The 21936-nt window shown below is 33.2% G+C and overlaps 2 protein-coding genes across 9 annotated transcripts; one reads left to right on the plus strand and one right to left on the minus strand.

The window, feature by feature from the left end:
• Positions 1-13764: 13764 nt before the first annotated feature.
• On the plus strand, positions 13765-16636 carry LOC140016071 (protein IQ-DOMAIN 33-like). Of its 2 annotated transcripts, none has more exons than XM_072069059.1 (6): positions 13765-13896; positions 14111-14497; positions 14737-14940; positions 15655-15768; positions 15839-16193; positions 16274-16636. In XM_072069059.1, the coding sequence occupies exons 1-6, from the start codon at positions 13822-13824 to the stop codon at positions 16288-16290; spliced, it is 1152 nt and encodes a 383-aa protein (XP_071925160.1). In that variant the 5' UTR covers positions 13765-13821; the 3' UTR covers positions 16291-16636. The 2 variants fall into 2 exon arrangements, with proteins under 2 accessions (XP_071925160.1, XP_071925159.1); XM_072069058.1 differs by having other exon boundaries at positions 16334-16636.
• LOC140016070 (pentatricopeptide repeat-containing protein At1g71490-like) lies at positions 14418-21623 on the minus strand. Of its 7 annotated transcripts, none has more exons than XM_072069053.1 (7): positions 21505-21623; positions 18610-20911; positions 18348-18434; positions 17647-17729; positions 17367-17496; positions 15868-16115; positions 14418-14934 (listed from the first exon to the last, which is right to left on the minus strand). In XM_072069053.1, the coding sequence occupies exon 2, from the start codon at positions 20759-20761 to the stop codon at positions 18623-18625; it is 2139 nt and encodes a 712-aa protein (XP_071925154.1). In that variant the 5' UTR covers positions 20762-20911; positions 21505-21623; the 3' UTR covers positions 14418-14934; positions 15868-16115; positions 17367-17496; positions 17647-17729; positions 18348-18434; positions 18610-18622. The 7 variants fall into 7 exon arrangements, with proteins under 7 accessions (XP_071925154.1, XP_071925158.1, XP_071925156.1 ...); XM_072069057.1 differs by having other exon boundaries at positions 14418-14494; positions 14712-14934; positions 18348-20911; XM_072069055.1 differs by lacking the exon at positions 18348-18434.
• Between the last annotated feature and the right edge of the window lie 313 nt (positions 21624-21936).

The following is a 21936-nucleotide window of genomic DNA, read 5'->3' on the forward strand; positions in this document are numbered from 1 at the left end:
TTATGATACCTTTCGATTATTAATGATTTAAGGATATTTTATGCATAAGTAAAATTTGGATTTATTTATACTCTGACTTTGGTATGATTTGATCTTATGAAAATTTAAAATGGACCAATTGAAAATAAGCATGTTATGATCACATTACATGAAATTTTCATGCTATACATCCACATCATGATTCAGGTCATTTAATTATATCAATATATGTGACCATTGATGGATCGAGTTGCGAAATTGTAACAAAGGCCACTTTGATCCTATGTTGGTATGATTAATGGATCGAATTGGTTACAGATATATTGTGGTAATGACAGTAAAGTTGAACTCATACGATTAATTACAAAACATAATTATAAGATTATACATATAATCCAAATGTGAGATTGTTGGATCTTTAATCCAACGTTGGATTTATATGTGAATAATTATGTAATGCAAACTGTCAAATAAGATTAAGTCCAATTAAAGTGATCAAATATGGTTTGGACTTAATGTATCTAATAAGATGTGGGTCTTTAATGTGTAGGAACTTAAGAGTTCCTAATTTTATGATGGGGTGAAATAGAATTCCAAAGGGTAACAGGAATGTTACCTATAAATAGAGTTATGGTCCCCAAATCACACGGTATATTCTATTTGTCGTATTTTCTAGTACCATAAAAACAACTCTTTCCTGATATCCTATCGTCAGGAAAGATATTAGAGAGATACTAAAGGGTTCTCTCAAAGTTTGGCAAATACGTGTTGATCTGAAAGGCCACCGCAATATCTTTGGAGATTCAAATATCAGTTTGTCAATATGAATTCAGGTACGCTTCCGTTATTTTACTCTTAATTTATTTCTTAATAATTGCTATATAGATTTTGGGTTTAATAGGTGATGATTTTCACCAAATATGAAATTTAGATAACCACCCTAACACTATAACCTATGACCTTGGAGGTGGTCGCTTGTAAGGAGGAATCCACACTGTTGGGGTAAGCGGTAAATGTGGGTCTATAGTCAAATCATAAACAAACAGACAACTTGAACCATACTCGCAGAATCCAAACAACATGTAGTGGGAGCACATCCTTGCCTCCTACATTTAGAAGTATAAAGGACATTACAAATCAAACAAAAAAAAACATGAAGGTTAAGATGCTTCTAGTAAATAACTTAGCAAAGAACTCACCGTACTGACCAACATTATTCAGGAACTTTATCATTTTTCGCTTGATCAAATATTTTCAAACTCAATGCACCTGACATTTCTGGCATTTCAATGACAATAGAAAGGAGATAGCACAACTTACCGTAAGAGTCATTTTGGGTTGTATCACAGGAAGAATCATACTTAAGATAAGAACACCAGGAGTTCCATAATAACTTCTGGAAAATTCCTCAGTCACAAATTTAGTTCCAATGAGAAAAAAATTTTACGCAACTTTTTCTGCTCCCCATAAAAATTGAAATTTTCAAAAATCAGCTTTAGTATTTTCGTAGTGAAAGTGCACAAGATTTTAGATTGAGAGAAATGCTATATGGAAGTCATAACTCCTCAAGTTACCAAATATATCAAAATTATAATTGTCTCTTTACACCAAACAAACACGCTAGAAAAAAACAAGATAAAGAATCAAGAAAGACCAATTTTTTATTCTTCTTTAGATGGGAAGAGCAACAAATATAATTTTGACCTCCAAAATAATTTCCAGTAGCCAACATATTGGATTAACTAGAAAACGAACCGTGGGATAATTTCAAGCTCCCATATAGGACTTCCAACTCCTGGACTACTGCGGTGGTACATCTCTATGCATCTGGGAAGAAGACATCGACATTTCATGAATAACACCAGCCCCAAGAGCTGGTCACGGAGCAAGTGAGCTGCTATCCACAGTAGAATGCAAATGAGGGTACAGATTTCCCATAGAAGAATACACAGGTCCTTCGGTAGGAAGCATGGGATACACCGGTACCATGTGATATGATATAGGAGGCAAATAAGAATGCATGTTTCCCATAGAGGGATATCCAGGTCCTCTGGTAGGCAACGGGATAGATATATCAGACTGTCTAGGAATATTTTAGTTTTATATTCAGAAATATATACTATTTAGTGGCCTTACATTCATACTTTAGAAAAAACATTAAGATCCAAATTCTTATAAAAATAAAATTCTGTGAAGTACTTAATTTTTTATATCAAAATTATATGAAATACTTAACATGAAATAATTGGCATTAAGAAAGATAATGAATCATCAAATTTAAATTTAAGATACTAAGGATTGATGGGGATGATAGTGAAAATCATCAAACTGAAGGCAAAATACATTGAAGACTATAGTGAATTATCAAATTGGAAAGTCTTAACTTTAATAGGATTGTGGAGAGTTTTGACTAATTGTTAGTGATGAGAAATTAATTAGTAAGGATATATTAGACAACGTAAAAATATGATTATTTTATATAGTAATAAAAAGATGATTATATACTACTTTTGTTTTTTATATGATTCATGTGATAAATATTGCATTGCGCAATTAATAATTTTTCAATGTCTAAGGTCCCATTTAAACTTGATCTATCTTCAATCACTTCATCAATCAAAAATAGAAATTGATAAAATTTAGGTTTGGAATAATCACATTCAGTGTTTGAGTCAAACTTGTTTTCATTGATGGCAATTAAATAAGTAAATTGAACATGTACTTGTATGCACATTAATTACACATGTCTAAGTTATATAAATATATTAAAATATTTCTCTTATTTCATTGTTATTATAAACATTTTATTTCTTTTGTTGCTAGAATTATCACTACCATGAAATGTACTACATACTGATATTTTTTCTCTTTGATATTATTAAAATTTAATATTTTATAGGGACAATTTCAGAAACCTCCCTTGAAGTTTTTGACAATTTCACTTAACTCCCCCAATTTTAGAAAATTACACTAACCTCCCTCGGTTCAATAAAATGACTACAATACCATTTACTTAATAGATAATTTACCACATATGTGGGATACAAAAACCAAACCAAAAGTAAAAGAAAATATAAAAACCTGCAACAACTTGTCATCATCCCCAACTCTACTTTAATTAATAGCAGTTTCCTCTCTTTCCCTCCCTTTTTTTCTACCTCTTATGATTCTCTCCTTCCTACCTATAACCCCATAGTATCTTCCACCATCAACTACACCACCATCCAAACCTACCCGAAGTATTTATTTCTTGTCTATTTCTCTCTTTCCGTAGTACTTAATTATCATCCCCCTTGTTTATTTCTTCTCGTATTATAATTTGCATAAGTTAATGAATCAGAATTTCCAAAATTACAAATTGAGGGAGCAAATGAAAATTTCATGGTCAAATTAGATGGAGATGATGAAGATGGTTGTGATAGAGAGGAAAAAATTGAAATTAATGGGTTATGATTGGAAGAGAAAAAGGGATGACTCTGGGTTATGCTATTATGTCTATTACACACTAGAATCTAATATATTCATTTAGTTTCATTTTTGTTTGATTTACAAGTATTGGTGGTGGTTTGTCATAAAGATTAGTTTCTCTATTTCTAGCGCCATTGGAGTATGGGGTTGCTCTTGACATAGACATCAATAGTGGTTGGCCAGGTCTTCTGTTCAAGAAAGGTGATTTGCGATAGGTGTTGGATTTATAATTTGAGGTGTGAGTTTAGCCAATAGACAAAATATAGTGTTAATTTTGGGGTAGGAAGCTTTTGAGGGTATTTTAGTTAGTGGTGGTGATTATGGTCTATTTGTAAAGTGACTCAGGTAGAGTTTGGGATTTTGATGATGCCGAAATTGATAGAATTTGGAGATTAAGTTGGAGTACGATTTTGGTAAAATTTGGGATTTTAGTGATACCAAAATTGATAGAATTTGAGAATTAAATTGGAGTTTGCTTGAATGGTTGATGAGGTTTTGGATTTACAACTTTCGTGGAAGCATAGCAAATTTGAATAAAAGTGTTTGTTACTTGTTTTTTGGTTAAATTGATTACTAAACCTTTTTTCACTTTCTTTTGATGTTATGATATTGCAAAAGGGTATTTTAGGATACATAAGTATAATTATAGCCTAATGGGTCTATAATGTTACTTAAATAGTAAAAGTAAGGGAGATTAGTGTAATTTTTTAAAATTGGGGGGAGCTAAGTGAAATTGTCAGAAACCTCAAGGGAGGTTTCTAAAATTATCCCTATTTAATACTATCATTAACAAATATAAGAGTATTAATATCAACATTTTATAAACAATATCAAGTTTATGCTTTTAGACCAAATGATAAGTATCTATATTGTGATAAGACATGTAAAAGCTTCATGAGATGTGTAAATATCATCCCCTAAAATCAATAGCATAACATAGTAATGGTGTAATAAATTTTATTGATAAAATAGATTTTATAATATTCTAACAACTATAACATATTAAAAATTATAAATTTCTGAATAAAATTTTGAAATTGAGTACCAATATGTAAAGTAGCATCCTTATATTCTTAAAATATCATATAATTTTTTTCTTTAATAATTTCCATCAAATAACTATAGTAACTGCAAGCATGTTCTATTTTATTTTTGTTGCCAATCATGTGTAGCAATATAGTCTATAAATTTGTTTTGACAGGCACAAGTTTGTTTGAAATTTTTCAAAAATATTTTTTGTGCAAATTAGCCTACCTCCCTCTATTTTTGGGAATATTATGTACGAGAAAATACTTTTGTCTTTCTTTTAGTAAGTAAATAGGCATGAAAATTATCTGAATTTGAGACTTACATGAAATAGACATTTTTTTTTTGCAATAGTTGTGATGCTAAATGTATTTACTAGACTTATAACTGATTTCAAAGCATTCTCTATCATTTGTTATGTTAATCAAATAATATTTGAATCAATTAAGGTACAAAATTGGGACAAAAGTTTTTATCAAAAATCTAAAACTTTTATGTTAGAACGTAGTAATAGGATATTGTTTTAACATTTTCTATGTTGTTATTGATATTTCGCTTTTTTTTTTCCAGACTAACAAACAAAAATATCCATCTTCATTAATTTCATTCGATTGTTCAATTTTAAACTTTAGCGAGTATCTTAGTGTAAAAATTAGATATAATAAAAAATATATAAAAGGATCCAATAAAAAGGTATTGGTTGGAAGTTTTTGTTTCCAACAAATTACTGATCTTTTATTAAAAATCACAAAAGTAACAAAGTTTGAGGGAGCCCAGACCTGACCTTGGGAAGTTATTGAGAAAAGTGAACAAAAAATGTTACTCCCTCACCCTTTGAGAGCGAACATAAAGAAAAGATCTAGAATTTAATGCTAGGATTAGGACCAACATGAAAAGGCTGGCAAATGACTAGGCGAAAAAAAGAATGACTCTTGGCCAAGCCGCAGCGCAACCATCCTATCTGCAGCCAAATTTGCTTCTCGTAAGATATAATGGGTCTCCGAGTTCAACAAGACAAGTAGCGAACGAATTTCGCGTAAAATATTGCAAAGAGGCCATTTAGCCGGGGAACCTGCCTTGACTAAAGAAGCCAGAGACTCTGAATCCATCTCCGCTTGAAATGAACTATAACCTTCTCCTTGCAAAGTTGAAGACCATGCAGCAACGCCAGACCTTCAGCCAACAACACATCCACATCACCAAACTCCTTGTAGAATGCAAAGATCAAGTTACTATCATGATCCTGGAAAAATAGTACTCCCTCCGTCCCAAATTTAAAGTCGTTTCTTGGGACTGCAACTTTTTATGTACAGTGGACTATTATTGGCAACCGATGCTTTACTTCCAAATTTACCCTGCTGGAATTACATTAGTCAACTAAAGTTTGTGTTTTTCAAAGAGTCATAATTCTGTGGGTCCCACCTCAATCAAATGCATCTCTTCATACGTTAAGAACACGCATCAATAGTGGCCTTATAAACTGGGAGTTGTCCTGCACACTCTTCGAACTTCTCTAAATGGGAATAAATGGTGGGTCCTATTAAATTTCTTGGGACTTTTTTACATGTGCACAACAAGGGTAAGATGGAACTCTGGAAGGGAAAAATTTTAGCATGACTCTAATTTTGGGACAATGAAAAAGGTGAAACATGGCATTAACAATGGGACGGAGGGAGTAATAGATATATTATGAAACTTTCTTGTCAACTATTATTGCCAGTAATAACCAAAACATCAGTTTTCACTAAAGTCACAGATACAATCCTATATGGACAAATGTACGACATATATTTTAATATGTAAATCAATGTAAATTAGAGCAAGAATGTTAGTGAGACATCTACATTTCTTAGAGGAACTTTATCAAAATTAGTTCTTTATGTACTTCCTATATCGATCATTTTAAAGTATTTACAAAACTTTCTTCGACACAAACAAACGCTTTTGTTTCTACCAATGTAGGGGTGCATCCTATACATGCCAATGTGTACCATATCTCTTAAATTTGTTCCAAGAGTTATCAATCATCTTCTAGAGTTTTTACATCCCTTTTCTTGCATAAAAATTTATTATTCTACTCCTAAAATATTGGATACAATACAAAAAATTTATTATTCTTCTACTAAAATATTAGATACAACACACTCTAAAATATTTGTTAGAATTGGTTTACTTGTAGCATAAAATGAATTAAGATCACAAAACAATATTATAATTGTATTCAAACTACATATTTTTTTCCTTACTTATTTATTATGCAAGAAAATAAAACATTTACACTCATATTACCATTAATATAAACAACATGGATAAAATTATGGTATATAGGTACTACAACTTTTATAAAGATATATTTCTAACTTTTAAACACATCTCAGGCTTCTCATAAAATAATATTCCAATATTAGCCCATAAGTACGCCCTTTGTATATCAATATACATTACAACTCTAGACATGTATTATACTATACTCAATTCATAATTATATCTAATATTATGATTTTACAAAATAAATGTAAACAAATGAAGGACTAGTTGTCAAGGTCATTTATTATCTTTGCAACGATTAGTCTTAAATTGCCTATTATAAATGCAGATATGGTTGTATTAGTTAAGGTAGATATAATGGTGTAACAGAACCACATAGAGGGACTATACCTATTTATGAAGTGAAAAATAAAATCAAACAACAAAATAGATCAAACAATTTCTTTACACCTAATAGTTGTAGTAATACCACAAAAAACATTAACAGTCAAAGCATACCCTGATTAATGATATAAAACCACCAAACCTATACATCTATAATTTCTTGAATGACAATATTTTATTTGATAATGGATTATATGTCCATGAAATTATAACATGTCTTCTTTGAATGCTAATTTGACTTGAGAGAAACATTAAAATTTCTATGTTAACAGAAGAATCTTTGCACATGGATATGGATATATTAAAGATGCTTTTAATAATTAAGTATAGCTTCCTACTATGAAATTTAACATTAAGTTTCATTCCAATTTTTTATGTAAATGGAAATCAAGCTAATGTTGGCATGAGGCAAATGAAACCATTATATTTTCTTAATATAGATTCAAGAAGGATTGACGTTAAGTTGAGAAAGAGGTGATTAGTTAGATCGAGCCAATAAGAAACATCCATATCACATGGTTTTACTGACTTATATTTCCACTATTAACTCAAATTTTGAAATAGATAGGAAGAGATTCTAAAATCATGACCAACCGAGTCTCTTCTTCTTCTCTCTTCATAGATGAAGGTCTTGCAGAATCCTTTCCATCAGGACTAATTCTTTTGATGTCAAGATCGAGACTAAATCTAAAGTTTCATGCTATAAAGACTAAATTTAAAAGGTTTCATAGACTTTTATAAACTTCTCTCTTTTTCTTTTTTCAATTTAGCAAATTTATGGATGATTTATATACTTTCTTTTGCCATGCATAATGTTGCAAATTCAAAGATATCCTATGATTGTTTTCTTTTCACTTTATTCAAATTAATTTTTTTTATGAATGATTACGATTTTGCCATAGTAGCCTTTGTTTGCCATTTTCTAAATGATCATCTTCTTTGACTGTATTAGAATAATTGAAATCTTGTTTCCCTGTCTCTTTCATGTTTTTATTTAGTGGATAATTAAAATTACAACTTATTATAATTTAGTGTAGTTTGGATGAATTAAATCTGATTTTTTTTTATCAAAGTTTACTAGTCTTTTGGAGATGCAGCGGCCCTTTACTCCCATGGAGGTTCTTAATATCACTTAGGTTGTTTCTAACATACTTTAGAATACTAAGGGTTGATAATGCCTTTTAATGATAAATTATTTGGGAGTTTCGTTAGGAAAAGTATTGAAAATATTTTTGGAGAAATATTTGCAAGTTTTTGCTAATCTACTATGGAATCTTCTATGGGACTTCATAAAATAAAAATGTACGATATAGGTCACACCATATAATATATTCTGAATCAGCAAACATGTATAGATGATTGTATATTGTAATTGAACATTATATTCATGTTAATATGATGCACAATTTAGTTACGAATGAGTTTTAATCAGTTAAAAACTAAGGAATAAATGAAAAAATTAGTTATTTATCCCCAAATTGTGATAGGACTTCATAAGATAAAAATTTATAACCTAGATCATGCCATATAACTCTAACATAAATGATATCTACACATGATTATGTATAGTAACTGAATTTTACATTCATATTACAAAGATGTACAAATTAATTTGTCTTGAGTTACAAAGATGTTAATTCCGAATCTATGGACATGTATAAATAATTATGTACAGTAATTCAATATTACATATTAATGTTAAATTTGTACATATTATTTTTATGTTACAAATTGTGCGCAAGTTAGGCATGAGTAACAACTGATTAAAGATTGACGAATGGATAAAAAAAAAAACTAATTAGTTACCCTCAAGTTGTTGTAGGGTTTTATAAGATGAAAATGTACAATCTAGACTATGCCACATAACTCTAATGCAAATAAAATGTATGGATGATTATGTATAGTAAACTAGATTTTACATTCATGTTAGAAAGGTGTACAAGTTAATTTATCATAAGCTAAAAATATGTTAATTTTGAATCTATAGACATGTATAGATGATTGTGTACAGTGATTGAATATTACATTCATATTAATAAGATGTATAAATTAGTTAAACATGAATTACAATTAGTTAAAGATTGAAGATTGGACAACAAAATTAAATAGTTACCCCCAAAATTGTTGTGAGATTTCATAAGATGAAAATAAGATGTATAAATTAGTTAGGCATGAATTACAATCAGTTAAAGATTGAAGATTGGACAAAAAAAATTAATTAGTTACCCCCAAAATTGTTGTGAGATTTCATAAAATGAAAATATACTATTTAGAGCATGCCGCATAATTATAACACAAATGACATGTACAAGTAACTATGTATAGTAACATGAATTTTACATTCATATTACAAAAATGCACATATTAATTTATCATGACTTACAAAGATGTTAATTCTGAATCTATAGGTAGCATAGTTGATTGTGTATAGTAATTGAATATTTCATTCATATTATTAATGATGTATAAATTTATTAGGCATAAGTTACAACTTGTTAAAAATTGAGAATTGGACAAAAAAAAATTATTAGTTACTCTCAAATTGTTGTAGGAGAGATGAAAATATATAATTTAGGCTATACTACACAACTTTTATGCATATGACATATATGGGTGATTGCGCATAGTAGTTGAATTTTACATTCTTGTTACAAAGATGTACAAGCTAATTTATTAGTTACTATAGGTTTAATATACATTATACTTACCATTCCTACCACTCTCAATTTCTTCTTGTTTAAGGAGTATCTTGATGATGATTATTAAACCGGCATGGCTTTGGAAGAAGAGCTCGGAGATAGACAGTGCAACTACCTCTCAAAAGTATAAAAATTTTTACCAATTATTTGTACAATCTTAACACAAAGATTTGGATTTACTATTAAATTATCGTTCATGGACATCTATACCATGAAGATTTGGATGGTCAAATCTTGACCACTAATCTATGAATGATTGTCTATGCCATTGATTCAAAATAATATTTATAAGAGCACTGAGTTCTGGATGACGGTTGATCATGACACTAATTATGCCTTTGTTGGTGCTCCTTGTAAGATTTTAACTTTCAAATTTGATAGAGGAAGAAAAGAAGATGAATAGTAATGTTTGAGGATCTTGAAGACAACGTTAAAAAGGAATTGATGTATTCAATTATAGTCGTCCAATATTTTGATGCAGTAATCATCGCTATAGTTTATATGCTAACTGTTTTTTTTCTTCTTTTCTTGCTTCCAAACGAGGTTAGATAGCGTACTATATACATTGGAGTTTTAAATACAATTTTTTTTGGCTTCATTTGATACCCTTTTTGAGAATTTGTTGAGCATGCATTTTAATTTTTACGATTGATTGACTTGAAAACAATCAACAAAAGTTCTAAAACACCAGTGGATTTACATCTTACAATGGACCAAGTTTCCAAAGAAAAAAAAAAGCATTTTTATAATGAACTGATATAACTACAGATGCTCATGTTAAAAAATCAAGTGTTTCAATATCAAATGACTTGTTCAATATCCAAAACACTTCAATAGTTGCTCTTTTTCATTTTTTTTTTCTTAACGAACTTACAAGGTAGTCTAGTCTTTCTTCATTTTTCAATCGTCAACTCCTCGTTGGTGTTTATTGTATAAAATAAAATAAAAAATTGTAGTTACATGATAATTTTTTTAAAAAAAAATTACAATTGTAGATTGGATATATTTCACGAAAAATAAAATTTTACCTCTACCTGATTTGATTGCGGTTGAGAAGTTAAATTCCATGGGAATAAAGCATTGACCGGAAATATTTAATTGCTAATATAAGTAGAAGCCATAGAAAAATTGAAAAACATATTCGTGAAACTAGAACAATGAATATCCTGAAGTTGCAAATAATCTTCCTGGACTAAATTTGCATTGCCCTACAAAATACTCAAAACATCAACATTCAATAAAAGAAACATAGTACATATTAATAGAAATGTTATACAAGAGCATCTTGTGATTGTAGATTAGTTTCACTCTTTGATTTCTTTGCTCTCTTCTTTTCGTATGAGCTTTTGATATTAGTAGTGGATCTGCCTTTTAATCTCCTCTTGACAAGATCAAAAATCTGAATATCATTAGATTTAGTTTGTGATCTTCGAATGTCATTTGATGAACCACATCTATTGGAGGATTTATGTTGTTGAATTTGAGTTTCTAGTTGATCCATGCAATTATTTACAAATTCCTTCACTTCACTTCACTTGATATTGTCTATACAAATGATCGATCGATATATTCTATTGCATTTTTAGAGATATACCAACCACATAAATGATATATATCATCTGAAAGTAATTGTTTAATTGCATTTGCCATTGCAGCAGCTTGATTGGTAAAAATTATCTTTGGGGTCTTATTTTCATAGTTTCCAGAAAAGTTTTGAATGCCCACGTGAATGAAGGTATATTTTCATCCAGTAATATATTTTTATCATCAACTGGAAAATTATTAGTATATATTATTTCCTTCCAATTGCAAATTTATCAAATAATTCAAGATTACCCTTTCAGAATTTGCTAAGTTTTTAGCATCACGAGAGCAAATGAAAGATTTTTGGCACCACTAACATCATCCTTCATGCAATTATATATTATTGTAGTTCACACCCCTGATTTTGCCATAGATTTAAACGTATCCCTTTGGTTTCACTTATCTTCCTCATTGGTCTGATTAAGTGCCTCTGATTTCAGCAGTCATGGCATGATTTTGGAAAGATTTAAACTCTATCGCTTCCCAAACACCATCATCAATCTTGAATCTAATAAAAGGCGGACAGCCACATCTCTTTACAGTTCTATAGCATTTAGGAGCTTTATGAAGTGAACTCTTTAGCCCACAACCTTCATAGCAATACATAAATGTACAACTACGCAGCTTCTCTTTAGTATTTTTGTATTTTTGCCCTTTACGGTCCCCAAATCTTTGATGATATGCATAAGAATTATAGTTATTGAAAGCTTCTTTCTCGTTATTAAATACTAGCCCAATTCTAAACTCAATATCTTTATTAGTTTGACAGTCAAGATAAAATTTCGTTATTTTCAATAGACTGTCATATTTGTAAAATGAACTAATCAGATTAACAGCAGCAAAAATATAAACAAAAAAAAAAAAGCATCTTTCAGGTATATAATAATCCATACCCAAATCCACATTTATACTTAATTTGAAAAACTATTAAAAGAAATCCCGTTCTTTTGCTAGGGCAAAGGATGAAAAATATACAAAAACCTAACCTTTAAACCGAAAGGCTTCTGAAAAGTTTTAATTGCTGATAGATGCAATGAGCAAAAATGGAGGTAAAGGAGGAAAGGATTGGTATGAATACTGCATTGGATTTTGGAGAATAGCAGGAAGTAAGGTTGCAAAACAAATCGAACCGCTCGCGAGTCAAAATTCGACTAGAATTCGAGTTAGCCAAATCGAACTCGAACTCGAGTTCAAAATATTAAAGTCGTTAACTTGCGAACTCGAGTATTTATATTCATTTTTTATTTTAATAGTAAAATTATATATATATATATATTTTTTAATATTTATTAAATAATATTATTTTTTATTTTTTATTTTTTTTGAACTCGAGCTCGACTTGACTCGAATTTGAGTCGAGTTCGAGCTTTAAATTGCCAGTTCGCCGATCTCGAACTTGAGTTCGAGTTTGATAAGATTAAGTCAAGATTTGATTCGATTAGTCCAAAACTCGATTCAACTTAGTTTATTTGTTAGGGAAGTAGAGAAAAGGTTCACAACACAGGACAAGACATTTTTTTGAACCTCAATTTTGAATTAAGCAAAAAGTCAATTCTTGAGCCAACAAAAACTTGCCATGCAGCTGTTTCTTATTGGTTCTTAACCACCGCGTCATTTTGATTAACAACCATATAATACTTTCTCACAATGGCAAATTGGCTGAGACACCCGGCCAAGCTGTCTTGCATATATCATCCCTATGGGTGAAAGCTGGATCCCGAGAAAACCTTTAGATTCACAGAGCTCCCTTGATCAGCAAGCAAAAAGCTTATTCCGCTCCAATGTGGTGCCAGCCATGTGCCTAAAGGGCAATGAAAAAGCAAATAAATTATGACATTCCCAGCCTTACTCTTATTTGTACAATCCTGATCTACTTTTGGAAACTAAAGACCTACTTCCAACTCAAAAGTTCTGCTACAGTAGTAGATCATTAAAGCGTACTAGTTTCAAGCACCACGTGATGATTCTATTATCAATAACCAATTCTCAATCAGGCTTGGGAGGCAAGAGAAATCCCCCTTTTCTTTCTCTACTTTTTTTTTGTTTTCGCGGGCATTAGGGTGATAACCATCAAATGTTGTCCTTCCGCAGTGCACTAACATTAAATACCTGCCCACCGGATAAACACTTGAGCATCCAATGAGGACTGCTCATACACACAAAAGCGTTGCCTGAGACTTTCCAGAGGTTCTAACACTCTGGTAGCAAGCAAACGCATCAGGAATACCAGAGCTAGGAGAAACATACCAGGCGTGCTTCCACTTTCCCTTGATCTATAGCTTATACAGAACTTGCACCATAACATAAGATATAACACACATAAACACGCACGCAAGTTCTAGTGTATAAATGCTCTAAACAGGATATATGTACTAAAGATCAAGGGCCATTGCTCTGTTATTGCTCGGCTGAGATGGGAGGTGCCAAAGCAGAGTTGGTTCGAGGTGTCTTCTTCAAAACTCGTTCTGGCAAAGCTCGTGATGGCCGTGTAAGTCCATGATTGAACTTTACTAGAGCTTTTCTTGAGCTGCAATTATGAATTCGTTATGCAGATTATAGCAAAAGACGTGCTTCTTTTCTTGTTTACTATAGTTATACTCCATAATTCCGCACACGTTTAGCTCTGCAAAGTAATCAAGACAGCAATCAAGTTGCCAATCTTCAATTACAAAAAAGTTTTTCTAATGATCTGATCAAACCAGGGAAGAAGCAATGCAGTGGAAAAGAAAGGATGGAGCTCAGTCAAGTCATATTTGTGTGGTGATGAATGTGCTTCGGTCCTGGGAGAAAACGATTCAGCTTCATTCGGACAGCTTGAGATCAGCTCAGTTGTCGCCGAGGAGAATTCGGCTCAGACAACCAGACTATGTCAAATTCATTCAGACTTTACAGAGGAAGATACAGCTTCCTTCAAGAGTTCCGAAGCCACTGTAACTCAACCCATCATACGAGAAATCCCAGACAAAAGCGATAAAAAGAACATTTCGAACAATCAAGAACTTTGGGGAGTGAAGCAAAACTCAGCCTATCAGCTCTTTCAGCAAGAAGATGCTGCCATGACCATTCAGTCAGCATTCAGAAATTATCTGGTCAATTCACCCGTATTACAAGATATTAGTCTACTTCAGTATAAAACTGATTGTTTTCATTGACTCTTATTTTAAAAAAAGAAAAATTCGTTAGATTCAATAACCAGCAAGAAATTCAAGATAATTGAAGATCACGGTGATCTTAAACATTACGGGTTTCTCCAACTAGTAGGGCCATTCAATGATGAAATACTTGTTTCATGTAGTTTGTAACCTGGCGTGGGTGCTTGAATTTTCAGGCCAGGTGTTCCTCTCGGATGAAGGTGAATGATGGAAAGCAAGAGATCATTGTGCACACAGCAATTCCAAGCCCAGAGTCTCTAAGCTCATCAATAAAAGTTCAAACAGGTGAGTCAACAGGCACATCTGTAGTTGATGTTGAAAGCATTAGCCTCAACCAGCCAATGCAAAAGCGTGCAAGAGTCCAAGCGGCAAAGCTGCAGGTAAACCCCAAAAAAGAACTTAAGACACATCTTTTGGAGTTTTAGCTGCAAAATACATGCATCTTCAAAAGACGAAACCTGGAGTTATAGATGAATCTTATAGCTTCCAACTAAGATTCACCAAAATGTAAGCAGTTGGGACAATAAAAGGGATGTAATTGGACAGTACATTGATGCGAGAGGCTTAACTTTCTTTTCGCATGTTCCTATCACTAATTCAAGGTTCATTTGCTGACCATATAGTTGTGACTAAACCTATCAAATTGAGTTTATGGTCCTGCTGAGTTACGGCTGCTCACTAAAAATGTCATCATCTTTGATTGCTCTTTTCTTCTCTCTTATGCAACACCCGACATTATCATACAAAAAGCTTAGCATAATCTTTGTCAAAGGCACTCAAGAATTTAACTGAAGCAAAAATTCACCTGAATTTACCTGAATTCCATCAAGTCAGATCTCACCAAGAAAATTAATATGCAATGCTCTAGATCATTAAGACTCTCTCTATATTTTTCAAATTTCAATTATTAGTCAAAAATTGATTGCTATTCCTTTTCTCGATATTGATGCAAACCAACCTGAATGCAGTTGAAAATTACTTAATAAGCACCATAGCATTTGGATAAGAGGAAAAGTGAAAAAGGAAAAGAAAAGGCAGTAAGGAATAATTGAACAGAAAGCATTATGTATGTTTCTTCTGCGCAACTTTGACAGGAAGATTGGGATGATAGCACAGTAAGTAGTACCATATCAAAAATGAGGATTCAGAAAAGAATAGAGGCGGCAACAAGGCGAGAGAGAGCTCTTGCATATGCTTTTGCACAACAGGTACAAGAAAATAAACTCGTGAACATGCAGTGATTAATTCAAATTTGCTATAAACAGAGGCTCTTTGCAGTTAAGAGTATGTGCAAAGAAGAAATGTACCAAATCCAATAGCTTGGATGCCAATATGAGCTGGAGCTGGCTAGAAAGATGGATGGCAACCCGCCAGCCAGAAAGTTCTTTGGTTAGTAACAATGCATGCAAGAGGACCAAGTTGCGTAGCTGCACATCACTGTCCAAAAAATTAATGGATGCAACAGCCGAAGAGGAAAGCTGTGGATCTAATGAGGTTTCTGCACACATTGATGGAATATTGGTAGCTGGTCAAAGAACACAGGATCGTATTAGGCCTGCCAAGATTAAAAGCCGTAAGGAATATCGCAAAGAAACAACTCGTTTCAAGCAGGCAGTGTGTAAAAGAGGCAAAGGTAAATCTTCTAATAAGTAATGTAATTACCAACAACTACTCTGTTATAGGAAAAAGATTACAATGACATTTTATTGACAGATAGGATCTGCTCCTAATTCTGGCCTGCATATTTATTGCTTACTACTGCTTGCTGGATAGGCAAGCAAGAAAGATTTTCTGGCAGATGATGAAAAAGAACATGAAAACAAATTCAAGCAGTCAGGGCAAAGAACTGAAATGTCAGCTTATCTTAAGTATCCTCTGATCTTGCAAGGTGCAACAACTACTGTCAACATACTTTGTGCGCTCTAGACCCCATTACCCAGTCCATAAAATAGAAAAGAAAACAAATTGTTGACAGGGATTTTCTTAGTTTACTGTGCAACTTCCAGTTTGCTGCTCTTGGAAGGCAAAATGTAAATTACAGAAGCTTGTGCAACAAAAAGAAACCATTTGCCAGTTTGTTCAAGAGTTCTATTACAACATTTAGAAGAGTACCTAAAAGAGTTCACTATAACTTCACAGGTTAGAGCTAAATATAATTTCTGCAACATAATCGCCAGAGGACACAATTCTTTTTAAAACTCCATTAGCAAAAGCAATACAAGTAAAAAAAGACAAGATGAAGAGGATGGAAACAAAAGCAAAAAAATATATATATAGATTCCAGCCATTTCACAACTTTCAACAGTTTCTCCTGAAAAGAAAATGAAAGATAGAATTAAAGAAAAATCAACATACAAGCTTAATAAGCCCCTACTATAACCAGACTGAGATCTATTTTTAGGTTTAGAAGGAAGAAAAGTCCAGCAGTAATTCAAGACTTCAAAAGTTGCAATTGCGACTTAGGGAAACGTAGGAAACTAGTAAATGTAACCAAAGCCAGCCAAACCCATTGAAACTATACACTCTTTCACAATGTAAAATCAAAGTTAAAACTTCAGAGAAAGGAATGATATAAAGAAACAATTGAATGAGCTCCTCGATCATGCTAGACAAAGTGATCTTATTAAAATATATTTGAGCTATGGGATCATGATAGAATCAAATGACGATAAATAGATTGCATAAGAGCAAGGAAAATAAAAAGACAGAAGACTTGAAGGGCTCAAAAGCTCATGGTAAACAAGAAACAGCGTGAGAATCACAATTATAAATGATGTACGAAGTCAAAGGGGGAGAGGCCAGTAACTTTAACTTTGGAACCTCCTCCAAAACATTCAGTCCCCTTCCATTCCCTGCTTCAGTAGGTTCTCTGCTGATATTGGGATATTCCAGACAAACCAAAAATAAAGCAACTCCAAAGCTCATCTGTCTAACAACTTAAAGAAAAAAAAGAGACAAAAAGTATAACCAGTTTGTTTTCCTGAGAAATTTTTAGCTTTAAATTCTCTTATGCACAAAAAAAAAAATAAGTAGATTTGTCAATGGCAAAGAATTGAAACAGAACTTAAAACGTCTAAAAATCAAACCTATGTCTTGCTTTTGTCAGAAGATGGGATTTTGTAAGCTTAGAGACTGGAGGGATGGCCTTGTCCTCATTCATCGGATCACGCTGATGAAAAACCAGGGCGAGTGAAGATAGGACAGCAGGTTGCATATATGTGTGTGGGTGTGTGAGAGAGAGAGAGAGAGGGAGAGGAATTCATGGTTAGAGAAAGGGTGTCTACAGCCAATGAGAGGAGGAAAAACACATTTGGGGGAGCAAATATGCTGTATAGCAAACAGGCAGTTCAGAAAACCATTGAAAACATAATTTTGGCCCCTAAAAAGGTGACAGATACAGTGGATAATGAAGGATAAAAAGGAGAGCAGAAGGCAGAGCAAACTGAAAAGAAATTTTTCCACAACTCACAAATTATTCCCCCATCTTAAAATATTGAAAGATATAATGATTCAACACCACCAAACAAGCCAATAACAAGCCTAAGTTTCTGGTTAAGATCCTAACTTGTTTATGTAGTGCCAAAACCAACTTTTCTTACCAAAAGGGGTGGGAATGTGGTTACCAACTCGTTACTTTGAACTAAACAACCTGGCACAACTGTCCAAGAAATTTGAATTTCTCAATTCTCAATAAGGTAACGCACTAGAACTGTATGTGATTAATATTGAATGTGATAGCTAGATTACTGATAAATGAGCAATAAAAGCATGAATGAAGCATTTATACCTCCTTTTGATCTCCATTAGTAAAGCTCAATTTGAGCATGCAGCTGTCTCTACTTCTTTGTTAATCACAGCTCAACCTTGTGATAGACTAAAACAAAACTCATTTGAGACATTTCTCATGGGAAAGATAGACTTAAAAGATCTAATTTTGTAGTTTTTTCTAAGAGAGCCGTGTAATTGCTAATACAGTCATCACTTCTAGAGAGCAAATCTCAGTTAAGGAACATGTCTGACCAGAAGAGATGATTGGGAAATTAATATACCAGTTAGCAAAAACTATTCCACTAAAAACTCTTCCTCCATAGTAGAATCTGCACAAGCAACATAACCTGCATCTTTCATTTGCTTAATTAGTCCCCCTAATAGAACATATATTTCATTTGTTTGACTGCTTGAAGAGTCCTCAACCAGGAACGGGGAAAATCCACCACCAACATCAACCCAAGCACAGCCAGGGTCCTTTCTGACACCCAAGTCTCTCATGAAAGTCCTCACCTTGGCCAGTTTGGTCCAAGACCCAGCAGCTGCATACATGTTAGCAATTAACACATAATATCCAGAATTCTGAGGCTTCATCTCCAGTAGCTTTTCAGCTGCCCATTCTCCCATATATGTATTCCCATGGATCCGACATGCTCCAATGAGCGTCGCCCACATCGCAGATGTTGGTGCATACGGCATCTTTGTGATAATTTCCTGTGCTTTTTTAAGTAAACCTGCTCTTCCATAGAGATCAACCATGCAAGCATAGTGCTCCAAATGAGGAGCTAAACCATAGATGGTTTGCATCTTTTCAAATAGTATCTGACCTTGGACTACAAGACCTGAATGACTGCAGGCTGACAAAACAGCAACCATTGCTACATGATCTGGTTCAATATCAGACCTAATCATCTCTTCAAATAGTTCAATTGCTTCTTTTCCTTCTCCTTGAATCCCATACCCAGCTATTAGTGAAGTGTAAGTGATAACATCTTTCTTTTCCAGCAGATAAAAAAGTGTTTTGGCAGTTGAAACTTTTCCTGATCTTGCATATGTGTCCACAAGCGCATTCCATAGCAACAAATGGTCTTCAAACCCCTCATGCTTTATAATATAGCAATGAAACTCTCTGCCATGCTGCAGATCAGCCACCCGAGCACAAAGGGGCAGGATACTTGCAATAGTCACATAATTCGGTTCTACAGCAGAAAGCAACATCTCTCTGAAAAGAAAGGAGGCTTCATCAGATCGATCCCAGTGTGCATAACCAGAGATAATGGAATTCCATGTGATTACACTTTTAGCTTCTAATAATCGGAACAAAACATGTGCATGCATAAGGTTGTTGCACCTAGCATACATAGTAATTAATGCATTTCTAACGTTATCAAGACTACCATAACAACTACGAACAGCCAAACCATGAAATTGTCTTCCAACTCTTAATATACCCAAGTGTGAACAAGCACCCAATCCTATAAGCACAGCCACAGGATCCAAAGGAATACCGCCAGTTCTCATCTGAGAAAGCAACTCAAGTGTCCCTTTAAAGTTACCCATCCTCAAGCAACCTCCAGCAATGGTATTCCATGTTAAGAGATTTATTTGTGCACCATCTTTTCTCATGTCTTCAAAAAGCTCAAAGGCTTCAATCCACCTACCTTTAGAAGCATATCCAGAAATTATTGTATTCCAAGAAACTGTATCCTTATCAGGCATCTTATCAAAAATCTTGCGAGCAGCATCAATTTCCCCAAATTTCCCATACATGGAAACTAATGCATTTTGCACAAATATGTTGTGTTCTGAAGAGCTGCCATCAATATAGCTGTGAACCACCTTCCCATAGTTCACATCCAATTGCTCACCACATGCCTTAAGTATGGAAGGGTATGTGAATTTATCAGGTCTTATTCCTTTATTCAGCATACCTTGGAAAGTAGAAATAGCTTCCTTGCTAAGCCCATTTCTGACATATGACGAGATAAGAAGATTCCAAGGCAATGGGTGCAAAAAATTTGATATTTCAGTTATAGTATGTGCATCAACAAGCAAATCGAAGCTAGTGTAAAGAGTTATCAGTTTTGGGACCAAGGCTGGGTGCTCTTCAAGACCCAAACAGATAGCTTGGGCATGAAGTTGCTTACCTTCTGGAAGCAACTTCAGGTTAGTGCTACTTACCAAAAGAGAAGACAATGCCTGTATAGTAAGATCAAATGAGAAGGATGCTACGGTGTGACTTCGAAAACTTGAAAAAGTCCTAAAGGCTTCTGATAAGTGGCCTTGACAGGCAAATTCCTTCAGGGTTTTCAGGAGGGTATCCGCCATTGATTCCGTGCCATTGTTCTCACCTATTTTCCACTTTTTGGGAACAAATTTTTGAACATGGGACAAAGAGATGTGTCTTGGTAACCAACTAGATACAGAAGGCATACAATGTAGCTACTGAAGCTATAAAGAACACTGACACAGTAAATGAACAATGAATGCATAGCTGCACTAGCATTGGCAACACTCACAAACAAAATATCCAGTAATATATTGATCAATCACCTCCAAATCTCCCTCTCTGCACTGCAAATACTGGAATAGGAAAGGAATACTATCAGCTAAACCATAGAAAGGTAAAAGGACACATAAAGTGAAAAAAAATTATAAAGCCACTTCTCCACATATCAATTAATTAAAAAATAAAAAGCAAATAATCCCATAGAAAGATTTAGGTTATTGCCTAAAACCAAGTCCCTCTATACCGCCAACCAACAAGGATACATGTATACATGGCCTTCAAAAAAGAAATTTGTTTTCCTAATGTGGCAAAAATGAGAACTTGCAGGAATTGAACTGAAAAAAATGTGAAGCCAAGATGCAAAGAATAGACAAAGAATTACCAAAAGGCCGCACCATACACAGCGAAAGGTAAAATGAGGCACATATTTTTCCGATTTGGGGAATCTGATAGACAACTTTGAATCCCTTTTCAGAGTCGACAAAGAGCGTATAATATACTACCTAGTAAGCATTAAGCTCAATTCAATTGGAAAATGCCAGCAATTGATATCCATGGCTACCCAGTTTTTCGAAAATAACTTCGACATTTGTGCCATTAATTGTGAAATGCCAGTACTGATATCAATGGCTGTATTAGACAAGAATTAGGAAAAGTAAAAACTTACCCTGAAGAGTAAAGCAGCAATTGAATTAATCCCGAAGTAGACAAGAGATGAAGAGGAGGCAAGGGGGTTGAAGGGAGAAATCGCCGGGGAGAAGGGGTCTTCTGTTTACTGCAAGATTGATTCATAAAGATGTTCTTTTCTATGGGGTTTTAGGGAGGTTTTAGTCAAAAAAAAAAAAAAAAGGCTTAAACCCCAAGTCTACGAGGCTCTTGGATTTTCCACCGTTCTTCTTATTTATCTATATATTTATTTATTTAATTTTTCCTTTTCTTTTTTTAAATGGTTTTTCGCCAAATCCCAATTAATCTTTCAGTAATTTACTTCTATAATTTTTCCTGATTTTATAATCTCGTTGTAACTTGACTTAACATTTAAATTTTTTGTTTGGATCAGAGATTTAATGTCTACGTATCATATTAATTACAACTAAAA

This window comes from Coffea arabica, chromosome 10c (assembly GCF_036785885.1).
Source record: "Coffea arabica cultivar ET-39 chromosome 10c, Coffea Arabica ET-39 HiFi, whole genome shotgun sequence".
Classification (NCBI taxonomy): domain Eukaryota; kingdom Viridiplantae; phylum Streptophyta; class Magnoliopsida; order Gentianales; family Rubiaceae; genus Coffea; species Coffea arabica.